The sequence below is a fragment of the Chelonoidis abingdonii genome, chromosome 17 (genome assembly GCF_003597395.2).
Source record: "Chelonoidis abingdonii isolate Lonesome George chromosome 17, CheloAbing_2.0, whole genome shotgun sequence".
Taxonomy (NCBI): domain Eukaryota; kingdom Metazoa; phylum Chordata; order Testudines; family Testudinidae; genus Chelonoidis; species Chelonoidis abingdonii.
The window spans coordinates 16,737,293-16,756,965 of NC_133785.1; the positions used below are offsets into that span (position 1 = coordinate 16,737,293).

Sequence of the window (19,673 nt, forward strand, 5' to 3'; positions counted from 1 at the left end):
TGTCTCCATGCAGGGTTTGAGGTCTGAGGCTGCTCCACTGGCATCTGGCCGTGGATCGCGCCTTCTTTGCTTCTTGTGCTAATCTGTTTAGCTGCCATTCCTGCCGCTGCTAATAGTGTTAACACCTTGTGAGGGATCAGTTCAGCTTTGGACAGATTATTTTGTCTTTTGCTGAATTGATCCATCAGGATCAGTTGCTAAAAATGTTAATATCTTGCCCAGCGATGATTTACACGGGGCCCCTGAGGCGAACCTTAAGACACTTATTCATTCAGGGTGAAATTCACCTCTGTACGTAGGACTTGCACAAGGTCTAGGCTCCACATAAGTCCCACTTAAGCCCTCAAAATGGGGCTTACAGTAAATAAGGATTGAGGTGCTGCATAAGCTTTTTGCTGGCTCTCTGCACCCTCACAATGACAACACTATCCAGCCTTAGTGACATCATAGTCACTTTTTATATAAACTGATACTACACAAGCTGGTATTTATCCATATTCTGGTCACCAGATACTTTGCAATTATTTGTTTAATCTGCAGACAGGGGCCAGAGTCTAATCTCAGCCCAAGTAACTGTTGACTTCACTGAAGTCAGTCTTGTTTTTACTTCAGTGTCATGGAGCTTATTATCTGCCTTGTGTTGCAAATTCTTGCTTTGTTGGCCTGAATGAACCTCCATTTGTTTTAAAATTTACTTGTGGCGCTCAGGATTGGTCCCAGATAGAGCAACAGCAAAAAGGAAAATCCAGTAAAAATAGAGTCCCAAAGTGAGCATGAAATGAATAGAAAGCCCTTGTGCTGAGCCTTGAAGAGGAGGAATTCATGAGACATACATGCAGGCCCACTCCCCAGCTCATTTCAGATGGACAGCTGAGACAAGCGACAGCCTGGCTGACCTCTCTTGCCTTGTGAGCAGCAAAATGGCTGTTTGCGTACCTCAGGCCTAAATGACGAAAGGCCATAGAGACCATCAGCAAAACCTTGGTTTGAAACCTGTCCATCATTCCAACGGGGCTTTATTTCGGCTGCAAGCAATGCAGGATGCTATATAACTGTCCACAATATTGTCCTGGTCACTTTTTGCTGTAAATGGTTTTTCAAATATTATAAAGCAGCTGTCAGTGATTCCCCTCTGACACAGAGTGCTCCCTTTCAGATGGGTACCCTAACACCAGGTTTACTGTCCTACTTCCCCCCTTGAGTTTCTAATGACTTCACAACAAGCTCTCTTGTCTCAGTAATATGCCTCCTTAGGGCCAGTTTATTACAAAACTCTAGTGCAAATAATCTGTAACAAAAGTCCCGAAACATAGTCCATTTCTTACGCCCTGCTGCGATGCAGTCCTTAAAATCCCATGTGATCTGGTCGGTAGACATAGCACATACCACACTCAGGAGCCTTTCACTGCTCCTGGGCGCCTCTTCAGTTCTCTCCTGTCCTGCCAGGACAGCCGCCCCAGCCCTTCCAGCTGCAACCCCCCAGCCTTTCTTCTGGGAGCTCATCCTCATCAGGGAGCATCCAGCACTATCCAGTTCTGTTAAGCTCACATCTTAAATAGGCCAGAAAGTAGGCCCTGCACCTGTTCCCCTGTCCTCTGTCACCCTCCGGTTCCAGTGCACCAGTGTGGAGACCTCAGCAGGTATGCCCCTCCGCTGCTCGCCTGCCTTTAGCCCGCTTTGGCCCTCAGCTCTGGCTCTCCAGCTTGCAACTCCCTCTGCTGCTTTCTTGCCTTCCATTTGCTCCAGCTTGGGGAGTTCATCCAGAAAATCCCTCTTCTGCCTTCCCTGAGGAACCTTCTACAGTTTCCTTCAGGGACCTCCTCCCTCTCTGAGTCTGCCCTGCCCTCATAGCTGGCCAAACCAGGAGCACCTGTTCTAGCACAGGGGTGCTGGACCAGCTTCAATTAAAGGGTCAGCCACCCTGTGGCAGCAGCCAAACTATTAAACTTTGATAAAGGTTTGCTAGCTGTTCTGCTCTGTTCAAGTTCTCAGCATCCATCTGTGGAGTATCTGAGTGCCTGCTGCCCCTAAGATTGGGTCCGCCCCAGTGCACAGGTACCCCACAAGCCCAGCACACCATTGGAGCCCCACTTTCCATGTAACTGGTGTATCAGTCCCTTGTGAGGGCTGAGCTCTCTGTGACATTTTTCACTGAACTCAAATAAGCCAGCGTAACAACTCCTGACATTACATGTCCATCATACTTTGCCTTTACATGTGTCATTTTACCCAAGGGTCTCCTAATGCTTTTCAAATATGAACTGAGCCAAACAATTCCCCTTGTTTGCGTCCATATTAAAGATGAGTAAACTGAGCCAAAAGAGGCTAATCTTCAGCACATCCTCTGAGGCGTCCTCAACATACACTGACTTCACTGGGGATTGTTGGTGTTGAGTATTTGCAAGAGATGCTCAGTACTGCTTAGAATTGGACCCTGAGGCCCAGATCCACAAAGATATTTGGGTTCCGACCTTCCATTGAAATTGGTAGGCATAAGGTGCCTAAATACTATTGAGGATCTGGGCGTTAATTCTGCATTCTCATAGCAAGTCAGGGCCTGGAATTGAACCAAGGAATCCTGTGTGCCTGTCTTGTGCTCAGACTTTTAGATCATGCTCCAATGTCATGTTTCACTTATTTCTTTGTCTTTAGGTACTGGCGTCGAGCACTGGGCATGCAGGTTAGATATGCTAACTATGATGATTACCGGTTCTGTTTTTCTTATCGAGGGAGGCCTGGATTCAAACCCTCCATACTGATGTTACATGGATTTTCAGCCCACAAAGATATGTGGTTGTCTGTGGTCAAGGTATGTTTCCATTTTTCTAACAACAAATGGATACTGCCTTAGCGAGAGAACACTTTTACTTGCAGTGCTGTTGGTGTTGTGAAAGAGGGGTCTCCTGCTAGCACATTAGGAAGATTAGCTATACTGATCACAGCTATGACAATTATTTTGGAAAACTAGAAATATCCTCAGCTACTGTACATATTGATCATCTGATGCATTCCACCCCTTTTGTCATTCAAAGTCTAGAGGATTTATGCTTCCAGACTTAATAATGTCATGGGCTTGCTCTATACTACAGAGTTAGGTCGACGTAAGCTGCCTAATGTCAGCGTACGTGCTACAGCCTTGTTGCCCCCAATGTAAGTGCGCTACTACATCAACATCATAACTCTACCTCCACGAAAGGCTTATGTTGGTGTAGATAGGGTGATGCAGTGTCTGTGTAGACGCTGCGTTAGTTACGTTGGCTGTTGGATGTCATTCTTGTCAATTTCACGGTTCCTGCATGGAGCTTGGGGCTGCTTCTCTTCGGTTGGTGGACATGCTCCATCTACACAAAGAGGGTAGTGTGGTCATCGGCCACCTTAGTAATTACTGCAGTGGCTGTAAGTTGACCTAACACAGGTTGACTTAAGTTTGTAGCGAAGACGTGCCCATAGAGTTTAAGGTCAGAAGGGACCATCAGGTCATCCAGTCTGACCCTGTGTATATCACAGGCCCTTAAATCGTACTTAATACGATGGAGCCTTTTCTTAACAGCTGGAGTCTTGTGTATAATAATTCTGGTGAATAGGTCGTTTCTGGTATTTAATCTATGAGGCTAGATTTGCACTCTAGTCTGTGTTAGCACCTAAGCAGAGTCCCTGTGGAAGGCGTTTAAGACCCAAAATCTGCTTGAGGAGAGGAGGTTGTGGTCTCAGAAAACAGGCTTCATCTCCTTAACACTGGAGGTGTTTTTAGGGGCCTTGCACCACCCCAAAAGTGGGTGTTACTGGCCAGAGTGAACGTGTACATGGGATGATTATGGGAGGTACTTATTTCACACTTCCCCACAGTAATGCCTACCTGCAGAGCTCCTATGGAGCCAGCAGCAGGAAGTAAAGTTGCTCTCTCCCAGCAACATCTCTGAGGGAAAGCAGCAAAGGAAAAGCTACCTGTGCTCTGCTGGAAACCATCTCTGTGCGGTGGCAAGGCTGTGCTGTGAGAGAAGCTTTGTGTGCTGGAAATCTAGCCCAAGGTATTTAATCACTTCTCATGCTGGATGTACACATACCAACATTTATAACACAGTCCCTGTTTCCCCCTTTTTCCCTCCCCTTCTCTTTTTCTTGGATTCTATTTTTTTAAACAATAAAACTTCCTTCAGCTTATAAATGACAATACCAACTCGCAGTGAACTAATGTAATATGGTACAGCCCTTGGCCACACTGTGCTAATCAGGACAACATTTCCCAGCGAGATTTTAATAGGAAATCAATTTTCCCCCCCCTGTAATTACCAGTTTCCTTCATAGCATCCTTCTCTAGGCTAACTGCCCAGCGCTTTGTTTCCGCAGTTCCTTCCGAAGAACCTGCACTTGGTTTGTGTTGACATGCCTGGTCATGAGGGAACTACCCGATCATCATTAGATGACTACTCCATCAATGGGCAAGTTAAAAGAATACACCAGGTGATGGCCTCAGCTGTGTTCTATGTCTGTTCTTCTCCATGTCCCCCTTCCTGGGCAATCAGGGTATATGGGTTTGATTTGTCTTTGAAGTGATTGGAAACCAGGATTTCTTCTCTTTAGAAGATTGAAGGTGAAACATGGAGGGCTATATTGTCGTCTTGGCTCAGCCCTGTGTAGATGGCAGCATGCAAGTGTGCTGCCTCAGGAAAACCCCGGAGGAGTCATTCCCCTGCTCTCCTTTTCTTGCAGGGGAAATCATCTACTCCTGGCTTGTAGCAAGTGCAGTTTACTTCTCCTTTTCCCTCCCCTCCTGCAGCTCAGCTGTTCATTTCTTTGGATCACTAAATGGGCCAGTATTGCTTTTGCTCCTTGGCTCTCTTTAATATGCTAAGTTGCAGCCCTGCAGAAGGAACTTTGCAGAGGAAACGTGTCCCTCTGTTCCTTCAAGGACTAACCTCCTACCATGTGACTGATTAGCCAGGACAGTCTTACTGCTTTGGGCACATTCGAATACGTTAGAAAATTCACTGTGCAAATTACAGCTAGGACCCTGTGTCCCAGAATCAGATGAGTTCTTAAAACCCTGCAGCTCACAGGAGCTTCGTATGATGGGAGAGCTTTTTTGTACTTTGCTGCTCAGATTATAAAATGTGTAAATTTTCTTTTCAGCATAATGGCTGAGCCATGCAGGGTCATAATTAAGGGATATGGCAGGGCTGAAGAAAAACGCCTGTAGTGAGGTGGGGGGAGATGGGACGTGGAGGCACAGCAGTAGCATTTTCCCCAGTCATATACTCTGATTGATTTCAGTTCCTCTTCACCCACACATCTTTTCAAGAGCCAGCAGTGAAAATGGGCAGGGATCCAGGATCACCACGTACAAGCCCGCCTCCCTCCCCCTCAAGTGACTCATGCACCACTCTATCAGATTAAAAGCGACAAAGAGTCCTGTGGCACCTTATAGACTGGTATTGAATCCCAATCTCTGTAAAAGCTGCCAAGTGCCTCTGTCCATTTCCTTTGGCATCATCAGCAGATGCCTTCCTTGTGACAGTGTTGCTTTTTACTTCACATTTGATGTAAGTATATAATATATTCTGGGCCAGATTCTTATGTATGCGAACACCTCTGCACTGCCACAGTGATGTACAGGGTCAGGCCTCAGTAGGGGGCGTTAAATCTCTCCTAAGCTGAGCTCTGCAGCAGAGCTCTGAAAACAGAGAGATGGTTGGTAAGATGCTGCAGAAATAAACAGCAGGTGAGGGGCCACATTTTTGTATTTTCTAAGTCTGCGTTTTTCCCCCTTGTCCCTTATTGGCATTATCAAGATGGATGGGCTGGAATGTAGGAGAGAAGAGGAACAAGACCAAGCAGGAAGGTGGGAGGAGGTGAAACAGGGACTGTTATTTTCTATAACGTGGATCAGGCTGCAGTTTATTTTTGTTTATTTTCCTTTCCTTTAAAGAGGAATGTAGATGAGGCTGGATGGTTCAGAGGCTTGGTAATGGCCTGTAGAGCCTTTAAGCCTTAGCCGTTCCAATCTCACCTGGGTCAGTAGTGACTGAAAGTTATCATCAGCGCTTGTTTGCTAACCTTGTAGTTTGTAAGCGCCTCTGGGCCAGGGACCTGTGTTTTTGTTTGTCTGTCAAGCACCAGCCAGACCTGTGAAACAATAAAAATAACAACAGGAAAGGAGAGTAGTGTTCTCAGTGCCGTTTCCATGGGCAGGTATCCTGTCACAGACGCTGCTTCCATGCTTGTTGCTATTTTGACAATCCCAGCAATGGCCAAAAACTAACAGGTCACGGACCCTGAACTACTCTGGTAGCTCTCAAGCTTGTTCTCTTGCTCAAGGGCAAGGCACTTTGCTGGGACAAGGTGGGGAAACTTACCCTGCTCTATGAATGGTGATGTCCACCCTCAGCACTGTTAAGCCAACACCTTCCATGGGAAATACATTTCCTTTTATTTAAAGAGGATGCTCGGGCAATCTTAAGATTCTGTGAATCCACCACACTGCTCTAGCTTTGCTTTTAGGATTTACTGCAATGCTGCCAGCACCTCATGATTACTATATGCTGTAGCTTTGGAGTTTGTTTTCTAATGACTCGGATTGTAACTGTGCAATTGCTCCCTGTGGCCTCATTGCCCTTTCTATTTCAGTTTGTTGAATGTATCAAGCTGAACAGAAGACCTTTTCACCTGATCGGCACCTCAATGGGTGGAAATGTTGCAGGAGTTTATGCTGCTCAGTACCCAGCAGAGATTTGCAGCCTGTCTCTTGTATGCCCTGCAGGTGAGTGGCACAATAAAAACAGTATGGAAGGAGGTAGCTAGGTATATACCCTGTACCAAAGGAACCTAGAGAACCTCGGGTAGTACTGAATCCAGTGTAAACTTTGTGAATTAGATAGTGGGAAGAAATACTTGGCACCAACTGAGACTTTGGAATCCAGTTTAGATGTATTTATACTCCATAAGACAAATTAGACTCTAACAGAACAGTGCATGTACTCCTGGAACACAGCACGTGAAGTGTGAGATAACAAATGCTGTGAAAGCTGAAGTCCAGTCTCTGTTCTAAGCTCCCTTTTTCACAGCTTTCTCCAGCAAACTCTTGTTTAGGCTGAAATGTTCCATGCTTAGTTGCAGCCCAAAGGTGACTCTCTTTTTTAATGATGTGTGCAGAAAACAATGTGTTTGCATAGCTCAATGTTGGCTGAAGCTGGGGGGACAGACAATCTATGCGTTTGAAAAAGATTGGTTCTGAATTTATTTGAGTTGCAAACGTTTAAAATGGAATGTTCACACATGCACATAGTGGAGGAAGAATCTGGGCAGAAAGAGAGCTGCCTTAATTGGTCCCCCCCCTCCAATGCCCACTGCAGAGGAGGACGACACACATCATCAGCACCTTTGCTTTCTGCTCTCTTGGAGCCTATGCTACACCAAGGTGGAGGTTTTCAGAAATTGCTATGCAGAGAGTAGCTTTGCTATCTATTGCAGGGGAGGGAGGGCAGAGATGGAAATGAAGGTAGGAGGAGGGACCAGGACGTGAAGAAGTATTTGCAGGCCCAACGAAAGAGTTGTTGTTTCCTCATTGGCTTTTACAGATCAAAGGGTTGTGGCTCTCCCAGAGTGTTGGCATTTGGTATCACAGGAGCTACTTCTGTTATAGACAAATTGAGAGGTAGCTAGAATCCTAAATGTGGACCTTTACATCTTCATAGGGAGGCACAGAGGTTTAGTTCCGGGATTGCCATTGGAATTGGAATGAGTTAAGAACATAAGAATGGCCATAGTAGTTCAGACCAGTGGTCCATCTAAACCAGCATCTTGTCTTCTGACTATGGCCAGTACCAGATGCTTGAGAGGGAGTGGACAGAACTGGGCAACTATCGAGTGATCCATTCCCTGTTGTCCAGTCCCAGCACCTGGCAGAAGCTTAGCTGTGGGGCTAAATCCCCACGCAGCTCTGAATGTTTTGGTAATGTGTATGTAAATGTTCAGTGTTGTATGTAACTGAGAGATTGCTAAATGTGTCGTCTCCAGTTTTCAGCATGGTCGAAAGAAAATCCTTAGACTTTTCTTAAAATCAGTTTTCTGTAATATCCATTTGAGTAGAAACTTTTAAATTGAAACACCTTCTACCAGTGATGCTTCTTGCCAACAGTCTAATCTTAGCTGTTGGGTAGCTAGGCAGAGTCTGCGTCAACCTTTGTGCTCTGTGTGATGTTTCTAAGGGAGAGAGCACAAAGCCATATGGCTTGGACAGAAGTGGCTGAGATGAATGAAAATGGGGATGGGGAAGTGGGTCAAGAGAGGTGATCTGAACTGACTTCACAAGAAGTGTCTGTTTTAAACCTGCAGGGGGATTTAACTGTTTAGTCTTATCTCTACAGGTCTGATCCTCGCATACAGTAAGGCCTCTCTACAGCACTCTGGCAACGTAAGATGTCTTGAAGTGGGTATCGATTACATTGGCCCTGCTTTTAGACATCTTTACACTGCCAGAGAGCTGTAAAGAGGCCTTACTGTAAGTGAGAATTTGGTCCTTCCTGTTCTGAAAGCGTAAAAGGAAGATCGCTTAGTTGATTCTTCCCAAATCTGCCTATGCTCTCTCCAATTGTTTGGAGACTGTTAAAAGAAGGGAAGTTACTCAGTAAATGTGAATTTTGAAGTACCTGTTTATGCAGAATTTCACATTTCATCAACTTACTCTCCTGTCTTAATACCTGGCCAGACTATTCAGTATAAGCTAGGGAATTAAATGCTACAAATGTGTCTGAGTGTCGGCACAGCTTTATCTGCATGCAGGAAAGGTTTTGGTGTTTGCCCCTGTTGTCAAAACAGCTGCTGCTGCTTCTTATCCAATAAACTAGTGATTCCAAGGCAAGAAATAAAGGGCAAAGTGGAATGTTACCTAGTTATCACCTGTGCAGCTCTGGAGAAAGAAAGTGATGTGAATAACTGTCTCTGTGTGTGTGTCAGGCATCTATGAATTAGAACCAGTGGTTCTCAACCTTGCGGTACACGTATCCCTGGGGGTCCGCAGAGGTCTTCCGGGGGTACATCAGCTCATCTAGATATTTGCCTAGTTTTACAACAGACTACATGAAAAGCACCAGCAAAGTCAGTACAAACTGAAATTTCATACAGACAATGACTTTGTTCATACTGCTCTATATACTATACACTAAAATGTAAGTACAATGTTAACATTCCAATAGATTTATTTTATAATTATAGGGTAAAAATGAGAAAATAAGCAATTTTTCAGTAATAGTGTGCTGTGACACTTTTGTGTTTTTATGTCTGGTTTTGTAAGCAAGTAGTTTTTAAATGAGGTGAAACTTGAGGATACACAAGACAAATCAGACTCCTGAAGAATCACCTCCTAGTGAAGAGGTTTGAAGTAGAACTGGCTGGGGAAAATTTTTGCAAAAATGTTGTGTAAAGCCTATAGAGTCACTTAATAATAAATATTTCATAACACTGGTTCTGTATTTTCCCTGCAATGCTCATTGTTAATTTCCCAGCACCTAGAGATAGCTTAGCAAAAGATGCACACAGTAATAAAGTGTTGGTGCTTCAGGAGTTCCCTGTCTGAGAATTCATTTTGGTGGGCAAGTTGCTGTTGCCACCTGCGAATTGTATGTCCCACATCATGAGGAGACCTACAATGTCCTGCTGCAGCTTAACTATACAAATAATTAGAAAAAGATAATAGAAAATGGAGATTTGTTTGTTGTTTCTATCTTCATCAGGATTTTTGTTTTGTTTTGTTTCTGTCTTCCTGTATGTGATGAGTTATTCAACCCACTAGCTGTTGGTGGTATTACCATTCCAGCAGGCAAAAATCCATTCATAATATATGTAAAGTATTTGTCAGATTGCATCCTGACTTTCTCCCCACCCACTGTATGCTCCTAGCTCCCCTTCTGCATCTCCTTCCACACCCGCAATTGAGTACCCACCTTCCCTGCTGCTGCTTCTGGCTTCCTCCTGTGTAATGCACTGTTAGTGTATCAAGGAAATGCACTTCCTATTTTATTAAAGTGAGAAATTCTCTGCATAATGTTTGGGAGGCAACCAGCTAGGAGAGCAGTAGGGTCAAAGTTATGGTGAGTAGGGAGGACTGGGAAATCATTTGGTAAATAATATATATGTATAATGTGTAATCCCGCCCCTTGGTTGAATGACTAAGCAGGCAGAAAGGCCATAGAAATCGGCAATTTAGTTCCCCTGGCTGAACTTCAGTCATTTTCAGGAATAGATTATATTGTACATGTTATATAATATATATAGTCATAAAATTTTAATTCCAGGGATGGAACTGGGAATGGGATTCACTGTTTTGTTTTGAAGGGAGGTAAATTGTGGCCTATGCAAAGTGGCAGTGTTCCTTTTGATAGGCTTTTAAAAAATTTTAGGAAAAAGGATTCTGGAAATTAGAAAACAGGAGAAATCAAGATCTACCAAAGAATGAGAGAAAGAGAGATGATGAAAAGAGTTATTTTGTGAGAAGACTGACAAACTAGCTGAAATTCTGGTTTAACTGAGAAATTACAAAGGTTCTCTCATCCACTTCACACAATTCGGTAAAATTGGCAGGTTCCATTTATGAGAGACTCCCACAGGACAGAGATGCCATGGTGTTGCAGAGCAGAACCGTATCTTGATTAACACTTCATTGGTCTCAGTTCATTTTAAATAGTATGTGACAAAACCAGAGGTTTTATTTTTCTTCAGAAGAACAGGGGACTGGGAGGAACACAAAGCAGGTGTGTATTTGCGCTGTGTTTAGTGCTATTAGTTTGATTACCATAGCTATTAGCGGAGGCTGTCATAACTGCGTGAAAGTTTACAACAATCAAATGTACAGTACGCCCAGAAATAACTACCTTTTGTGGCAAGTTGCCATCTCTAGGAACGGCTGTCTTGTTGTCACTTTTGGATTTTAGCATGTGGTTATTTTTGTTCATCGTATATAGGTCTGCCATATCCAACTGATAACACATTTCTTAAGCGTCTGCGGGAGCTGAAAGAGTCTGAACGTATTGACAGGATTCCTTTAATTCCATCAACGCCAGAGGAAATGGCAGACATGCTGAAGCTTTGTTCTTATGTGCGCTTTAAAGTACCTCAGCAGGTAAGAAATCCTAGTCAGTCATCATCTTTAATCGTGACAGAAGGTAGTAGACTTGGCCAGGATGGGCCATAAGCAGAATGACTCTCACAGAGAGAGTGAGAGGGCAAGCTTGCCTCTCACTGAAATTCAAGCATTTTGAACAGAACAGTTGTGTCAAAGACAATGAAACTGAAATGATACAATCTAGGATGTATCTTAGAACGGTGTAATTCTCCAGGTAATGTTGCTATATATTTATAGAACGGGAAAGAAAGAACTGTTAGCAATTTGCACAGAATGCTGGCCCCTTAAGATACAGTTTAAAATTGTCCATCAGGGCAAGAAATTTTTATTTATATTTGTTCAGGTCCAATCCTGCAGTCTTCGCTAGATCAAACAGGCTTTGATTCATCATTGATGTGATCCTAGCGGAAGTATATCTGAAAGTATAGAAAGTATACACCGAAATATAATCGTGGCATTTGTGTCTTCATGCGCCGTGAAAGGAGCCAAAAGAGCTAATGAGAAGGTGTGGGACTTCTGCCAAAATCCCTCTCTCCTCCGCTTCTTGTGCTCCAAATCAACTTGGAAGGTGTCGCACTTATGACTAGTCTTTCATTTTGAGTCTCTCTGAAATTGAATCTTTACAATAACTAATTTTGTTTGATTAAATCAGAAAAGATTATAAAGGACATACAGGTTGTTGGATGTAGAAGGTCTGGCGTTTGCATAGTTCTACTGATAGCTTTTCTATCTTTTTGACTTCATAGAAACTTCAGAAGGTTTCTGTTCAGAAATGTAACTTCTTTACAGCAACCCTTGCAGACAGTGTCAGGTCAGTGCTCCTGGAGGTCTCTTGCTCCTCTGGTGCCGCCCTCCTCTGGAGATTTGAGAGGTTTGAGGGATGAGAATGTTAATGGGAAAATATTTTCCACAACCTCTAATTTTCCATAGACTTTAAGGACAGAAAGGGCCATTATGATCATCCTAGTCTGACCTCTTGTATAAAGCAGGCCATAGAACCTCCCTCAATAATTTCTGCATCTAACTAGTATCTTTAGTGGTTTAGGCCACTTTCCTTTTGTATTTTTCCAGCCATACTTGCCTGATGCTTCCCTGTTGGAAGGATCTAGATTCTTTGGCAGCTTTGTGGGAAGTCTGGATGCTTTTAGTGTATATAGATAACAGGAAAAGCTAGATAGACGAAAAATTATTGTCCAGTACATAAGAGACTTGTTTGTTTGTTCTTTTTTTAGCAAATTCAATGGAAATGTTAATTGTTCCATTGTGAGGAGAAAGGAACTTAGCAATATGTTTTCCTTAGGAAGTCTTTGATTAATAGATTATAGGAGAAGAGGAAATATAAAGTAATGCCAAGTATTAGTAACGCCAAGGTAAGGTAATGAAAAGTATTAATTTTATGTGAATAATAAAAAAATGTATGATAACTCTTGAGACAACCTGGCAAGACGCATAGTCTGGCTTAATAGCAAATTCCTACTGAACAATATGAAGGGCATTTTTCTGGTTCCTTTTTATCCTACAGGCTTGTAGCCCCTTTATGAGATGTCAGATCTTGTGTGCTTACTTTCTTGCTCTGCAGCGATGTAACAAAGCCTTGTTTCCCAGGCATTATGGCAACAACCTGTCGTCAGAAGGTGTCTCCAAGTAAGCTTGTGCTTTAATTACGTAGTGTAACGCACAAAAGGACAGACCAGAAGAGGTCCTAGAGTCAGATTCTGGGCACAGTCTTGTCCAGTGTCCTCAGGAAACTTCTCCACATGCTGCCACCTAAGTGGCAGTGCATGGGCCATGTGTGGTGTGTCTGTTCTCTTACCCTGATGCACATTTATTTATTTATAGATCCTGCAGGGCCTTGTTGATGTTCGCATCCCGCATAACGAATTTTACCGGAAATGTAAGTGCGCTGATTCTGCTCTGCTAGAACCAAACACAAAGTCTCTTGATCTGTAGCTGAAGTACCCAGTTTGTGTACAAATCTATCCCCCTCTTGCAGAAGGGGACCTAGTTGCCTCCATAACAGGGTTTTCCTACGGTGGGTGCTTCACCAGTGTGGAGATTCCCTGCTGGCGGAGGACTGGGTGGGGACAGTGTCATGGGGCATGCATCAGTCCCGCTCTCTCAGCCCGCCGTGTGAGGAGCTAAGGGTGGAGTGACACAGCCAGAGTCTATGTATCTCTTCTGCACCCGTCTTTCCCCTGCCCAGCAGTATTGTGAGCTGACAGAGTCCCCACCCAGCTCCAAAAAAACTACATATTCTTCACAGAGAGCCTCCCCTCAGAAAAGAAAAAGAAAACAAACCCTCGGGTTTATTAATCAAATGTTTACTCCAGAAAAACCCTGCCTGCACCCCCAGCCAAATCCTTCTCCATAGGCTTGGCTGCCCATCAGGGCCTTACTGTTCCAGGCCCTAGCTCCCTCTTCTGAATGTAAGGGAGGTGGGATAGAGCAGCTGCACCTGCCCTGGTGGGTCCACTTCAGGGGCTGAAATAAGCAGGAAGTAATGGGGAGGGGAGTGCTGCTTCCCTTCTCATTAAAAGAATAAGGGTGTGCCACCCTCCCCCAGCTCCCTGACTTGGGATAGCAGCCCTCCTCCTAGGCTGGAGCAGTTAATTTCCCCCCTCCTGTTTGTATCTGCTTTAATCATTGGCCAGCTTTAATTAATGCCTGCTAACAGAGTGGGGCTGTTGGAGACTCTTGTCATGCTAGAGGTCACAGACATGCTGTCCTGCCACTGATGGATCCTGGAGTGATCTGTGGTTTGTGGGCAGGCCCTATATCCTGTTCTGCCTCCCCCATGGGCCAGCTGGGGTACAGTCCCCTTGAGAACACAGTGGTATTTTCCTCCCACTGTCGTCCCGTCTTGCAGGTTTTCCTTATTCAGTCAAACCCTCGCTGGTGGCCACAGGAGCCTGCTGAGGGAATAAAGGAAATCACTAACTCAGGATTCGGGCCACGCTGATTAGCAGTAAATGGAACAAATCCCACTTGTGTTTGACTAATTCTTCTTTGCTGAAAAGTATTTTTAGAAATTACAGATGAAAAGTCCAGACACGCTCTTCATGAAAACATGAGCAAGATCAAAGCCCCAACGCAGATCATCTGGGGAAAACAGGATCAGGTATTGCTGCCGCTGTGCTGTTTTATTTTTTTTGTAAAGGATTGGTGCTCCGTTTCCATCTGTATGAATGTTACATAAGCAGCTAGCACTAGTGACTTGCATGGTACTTTACAGACCAATAGTAAGAACACAAGGTCCCTGTCTGCCCCAGGGATCTCCCTGTCAGATGGGAGCCTATGAAGGATGATAGGAGGAAACAGACAACAGAAAGGAAAGGGGACAGGGAGAGCAGATCTGGGAGGGGAGTTGGCTACCAGGAGCTCAGATTCTGTCTGCTTAATTGTTGTGAGGGAGGGAGCAGCTAGTGGAAAGCTCACTGAAAGAAGTGGGCTTGGAAGAAGAAATTTGAAGCGAAAACAGAGTTGTCTTGGCAACGAGGAAGAGAGAGGCTGTTCCTTGGGTAGGTGGCAGAGGAAAAGAAAGGCACAAAGATGCAAGACTGGGAAGAAGATCAAGGGAATGTTAAGGAGTGAGGAGAGGAGCATGTGCGTGTACACGTTTGCAAAGGAGAAAATTGTGTGTACATGCGTGCAAAGGAATACAGGAAAACAGGCTGAGACATAAGCAGGGGTGGAGCTGTGTAGAAGGGAGGCTATAATGTCAGTTCTCCCCTGCGCCAGAGCTCCTTTATGCGGCGGAGGTGGCCTAATAGTGGTGGAAGTGCTGCAGGGATAGGGAGTTCCCCTGCCAGAGTAGCCCCACGCCAGTCCCCGTCGTAGAGGGCTTTCATAGATGGGAGGAGGTGGGGAGGGAGAGAGGCCAGTGTACTATGCTCTCTGGATCTCTTCTGTTTCCCGTGGCTCATAAGAAGCCATGAGCAGAGCTTGAACTAGAACAACTGTGAGATTCCTTTAACTTATACTAGGAGCCAGGCAGGCTCCCAAACAGCCCTGGAATCCAAGGACTGAAAGGTAAGTTAGAGCCACTTCTGCCCTGCTCTGCCCCTCCCAACCACACCTATTAGGGAACTCAAAATTGGGGCCTATATTGTGGGATAGAAGGGGAAATGTAACACCGTCAGAATCAGTGGGTGGTCTGAAACCAGCTGGAAATAGGATGGATTTTAAAATCAAAAGGAGTGATGAGCTTGGAACTCCTTTTTTCATTTTTATTATGTTTTATTTTTTTTAAAGAGTGTAGTGCTTGTGTAAGGTACCCTAGTGATAACTCCTTCCCCATGGGAGTCCCTGCTTCCCCTCCCACACCGTCCATAGGCTACCTCTCTTTGCCAGTGGGGCCATGTCCACTTTGAATAGAATTTGCCAGATGAGGGCTGGTTTCCCCTTCATCTGCTTGCCTGCTGTGGAGTGTGGGCTGTATGAATCCTACTAGTCATCTTCCCTAGTTACCGTAACAGAGGGGGGAGTGGACACTTCTGACAGGAGAGGTGCTACCAGCATTGTTGGGAGAAGGTGCTTCTGGAGCCCCTGCTGATAACAGGTAAGAGGGAAGCAGAGCTCAAACTGTGGCTGAGGATGCTGTGGAGTAGCCTGAGTTGCCACAAGACTTCTAAACCCGGCAGGGGAGCCAGAGACAACCCTAGTCTGTTTAAATCCTCTCCTGTGCTCATAGATCATGTTAAGTGATAGGGAAATTCAGATGAAATAGAAATAAAAGTAGAGACTTGCATTTGGACCGGAGAGACGTCTATGGTGAACATTGTCAGTGGAACTGGGTAAGTGGTGGGAACATTCAGGCTCTGTTCACGTTGGGAGAAAAACTCTGCTAGCCACAGTGCTCATTACACTTGGTTGTTGCTATTGGGGTTCTAGAATGGTTTACCGCATCAATACGAACAAGGGTTTTGGGTTTTTTTGTCTGCAGACCATGTTAGCACTTTGTTTATAAAACTGTGCTGCAGGGAATAGAGGTGTATTATCTACCCACTTACATGCATGCGTGTGCACAGACATGCACAGAGAGTGCCTAAATTGTAACCAGTAGGATTCTGTTGCATGTGGTCAGTGCCTGAATTATTCCCACTATTAGGCTTGGCTTTAGGGTGACCAGACAGCAAATGTGAAAAATCGGGACGGGGGTGAAGGGTAATAGGAACCTATATAAGAAAAAGACCCAAAAATTGGGACTGTCCCTATAAAATCGGGACATCTGGTCACCTTACCTGGCTTGTACACAGTGTAGGAGGGCCAGAGGAGACACCTGGATATGAGCTATTCCTGAAGAATCTGATGTGGGAAACAAATGCATTCCATAGTAATTTAGTATCCCACTTTGATGTAAAAATACACGAGATGGTTTAAACAGGGTCATGGAACAGCCAATAAAAACTTTGATTCAACTCTGAGACTTTTTTCTGTGGTTCTTACTACTTTTTCTGTCATTCAGGTTCTGGATGTTTCTGGAGCAGATATCCTAGCAAAATCTATTTCTGACTGTCAGGTACATATTTTGGAAAACTGTGGACACTCTGTGGTAGTAGAGCGGCCCAGGAAAACGGCCAAGCTCATACTGGAATTTTTCGCATTGGTGCACAACACAGAGAACAATAAGAAACTAGCTTGAACTTCATGTAGAGTCAAGCACTTGAACATGTTTTGAGTTGTGAATTACTGATGATGTGATAAGTTCTCAGGGATCTTGTACAAAACATGGCGAATGTGCCAGAGTCCCTGAGGAAACCAGAATCATTGATATGTAAAGCTGTAGCGCTAACAACACACAGTGACCTAAGGGATCCATTGAGCAATCTCCATTTTTTTAAATATAAAACTAGAAAATTCTAGCCATGGAATGTACTGAAAACTTGGAGTTTATGCAGCCCATGATATGTGATCGTATTTAATGTAAAACTTATTGGAACATAGGTATTAGATGTTAGAATATGGAAGGAATAAGTGAAGAGGGAGAACTTCATAGACTGAGATTTAAGGTATTTCTGCTACTTAGAATCTATTGCATTGCATGATAAATTGTTATAAAAGAATTCTGATGTTCCAGGCATTTGCTGAAGTGCTGTTGCTATAACTCATTAACTTATGATTTATGCAGAAAATGAAGGCAACACATAAAACTTAGTGCGCAAAAGGAAAAACGAGTGTATGTCCAGAATGTTTACACGTACTATGGATGGATTTTTACTCCCTGAACAGCTCCTGTGTATATATACTGCCTTAACAGTTTAGAATATTGAGGTGTTTGTACAATCTGGCTTTGCTTAAAGGGGGATACTTTCTTTTGATGTTCCGCCCATGTATATAATCACTCAAATATGGAGAGCAGTTTCAAGATGGTTATTAAAACAAGTGGAGAAAAACTCCTGGAGCCATTTATTCTTTTAGGTTTGGGGCCTGATTAAGCAATAATACTGTATATAGATGAGTGAACGAATAAATTCAGGTTAACACAAGGGTGGGAGTTCTTAGATCTTTAAATTATATTGTGTTGCTGAATATTTTGATGTAAATAATGAGTTTCTTAATGAATTCTGTGAATTCTGTGATTGGTAATGGAATTGAAAACAAGTGTAACAGATTTAAGCTTAATGAGATAATTGTAATATTGGTTAGATGCTATACAGGCTTGTGTATTTCTTACACCTTTTACAATACGAATTGCTAGCAGATGCATTATAAGCGCCAATGGAATGCATTTTAAAATATAGTGGTGCAGAAAAGTACAAAATACAGTAGTGTTTCCTTTTGATGATTTGTATGTGTAATTAAATTTATAGTCGTAACTTTTATCTAAATGAAATTATATCAAAACAAAAGAGCCAGACTAGTTACGTTTTGTTATCTGTGATGCACCTTTTATGATATGTAGAGATTGATTCTGGACTGCCTCACCCCCAGAACTATGCAGCTCATGTCCCTGTGTACTTCAAAATCAGCTGCTGTGCATGCATTCAAGCTATGCAGCAGTTCATGCTGCGGCACTGATAAGAATCTGCACCTTGGTCTCAAGCATTGCTTGTATTTAGTAGAAAGCTAAAGAGTGCACTGTCTCCTTGAAAGCGTGTGGGACGACATCATTATACAGCTGCCACCACTCATTCCTTTTGGACTCCTTACTTGGACATCAACGTTTGACATTTTTTCTAGACTGTAAAGATTCTTGCAGACTGTATATTTCTATTTAAGCCTGCATTTCTAAGAGCTGCCTTTGAGCTCCTTTTCCAATGTACTATGATCTGTATATATATTTGAAACCCATTGCTAGTCTGTCTTTTGTTTTAAAGAGAAAAATCTTCACTCCTATTTTAGCAAAATTAGAAACGTGCCGTTACATTAATTGCTTGATCATTGTTTCCACTCCAGGAATAAATACAAAGTGGCTGACAATTTTATTTGTGCAAAGCTGGAAAAAAAGTTGTTAGATGTTTAAATGGTTTTTAGAATATGCAAAGGACTTAAATTATTATTAAAATCTAGTAATTTACAGAGTGCTCCATGCATGAATTTTTCATTGGTGGGGGGAGGGGAAGGGAGTAGATAGTGGTGGCCATCGAGTGGGTGGGTATTTTGGTTGATTTTGAAATTTCTGTGAACTCTAGGTTATTAAAGCTCCATTGCAATGAATGATTACTTCAGAGTACCAAGAGACATAAAGGTAGCAGTGAGGGCCAAATTCTGCTTTCTTTAAAGTCAGTAGAATTTTGCCATTGCATTCAATGGGAACAGGATTTGGGCCTGAAAAGTTTCAGGTAAAATTGGATTTCAAATGGCAGATCAGGTACATAGGTTCTAACTGACACACATTCAGATTTGAACAGAAATCTGCCACTTTTCACAGATGAATGCTCTAACCACTAGGCAATGGAGTATTTTGCTGTGGGGCTCTCTCATCTTCTTTGGTTGAAGTTCTTCCATTTACTAATTAGTTATTCAGTTAAATTGGGCCAGAGAAAGAGAATGACTCTATAAGCCTATGAATAGGATGTTCCCCTGAGAGGTAGCAGATCTCTGTTCAAATCCCTTTTCCTCGCCTGGTAGAAGGGGGATTTGTACCAGTGGTCTTCCACATCACAGGTGAATGTGCTAACTACTCAGCTAAAGGTTATAAGGAAGGTTGGTGTCACTTTGTGGAATCAAGCAGTCTCAGAGCACTCCTACCAGCTTAGATCCCACATATGATTTAGGCAGGAACACCTATCTTGCCCCAATTCAGGGATTGCTAGCAGAGATAGGTGCAGGAGAGGGGTGGGGTTTAGGATACACTCCTCTCGCCCATTTGCTTGTTTAGGCAGCTCCCATCCTAGCATGCTGGGTTTTGTGGATCATAGTTCAAGGCACCTCTCCCTCCCCTGTCATTGTCTAGGGAGCACAGGCACCTAACTTGGGCTTTGTGGATCTCAGTGGTGGTCCTGTGGGTTTTTTTCTAGGTGCCTAAAAGTTAGGCATTGCAATGCTCAGCGTCACAATGCCTAAATCCCTTTTGTGGATTAGGCCTTAAAGCTCTCTCATTACTGATCCCCCCTTA

At 43.6% G+C, this 19,673-nt stretch overlaps 1 protein-coding gene across 1 annotated transcript in view; it reads left to right on the forward strand.

Moving 5' to 3' along the window:
- Positions 1–18,634, forward strand: part of ABHD6 (abhydrolase domain containing 6, acylglycerol lipase) — a 35,490-nt gene extending 16,856 nt beyond the window's left edge. The window contains exons 4-10 of the mRNA XM_032801347.2: positions 2,653–2,809; positions 4,348–4,461; positions 6,625–6,757; positions 10,956–11,113; positions 12,956–13,010; positions 14,134–14,234; positions 16,581–18,634. Of these exons, the coding sequence (XP_032657238.1) occupies positions 2,653–2,809; positions 4,348–4,461; positions 6,625–6,757; positions 10,956–11,113; positions 12,956–13,010; positions 14,134–14,234; positions 16,581–16,757 (895 nt within the window). The 3' untranslated portion in view covers positions 16,758–18,634. The remainder of the gene's footprint in view (positions 1–2,652; positions 2,810–4,347; positions 4,462–6,624; positions 6,758–10,955; positions 11,114–12,955; positions 13,011–14,133; positions 14,235–16,580) is intronic.
- Positions 18,635–19,673: the final 1,039 nt, after the last annotated feature.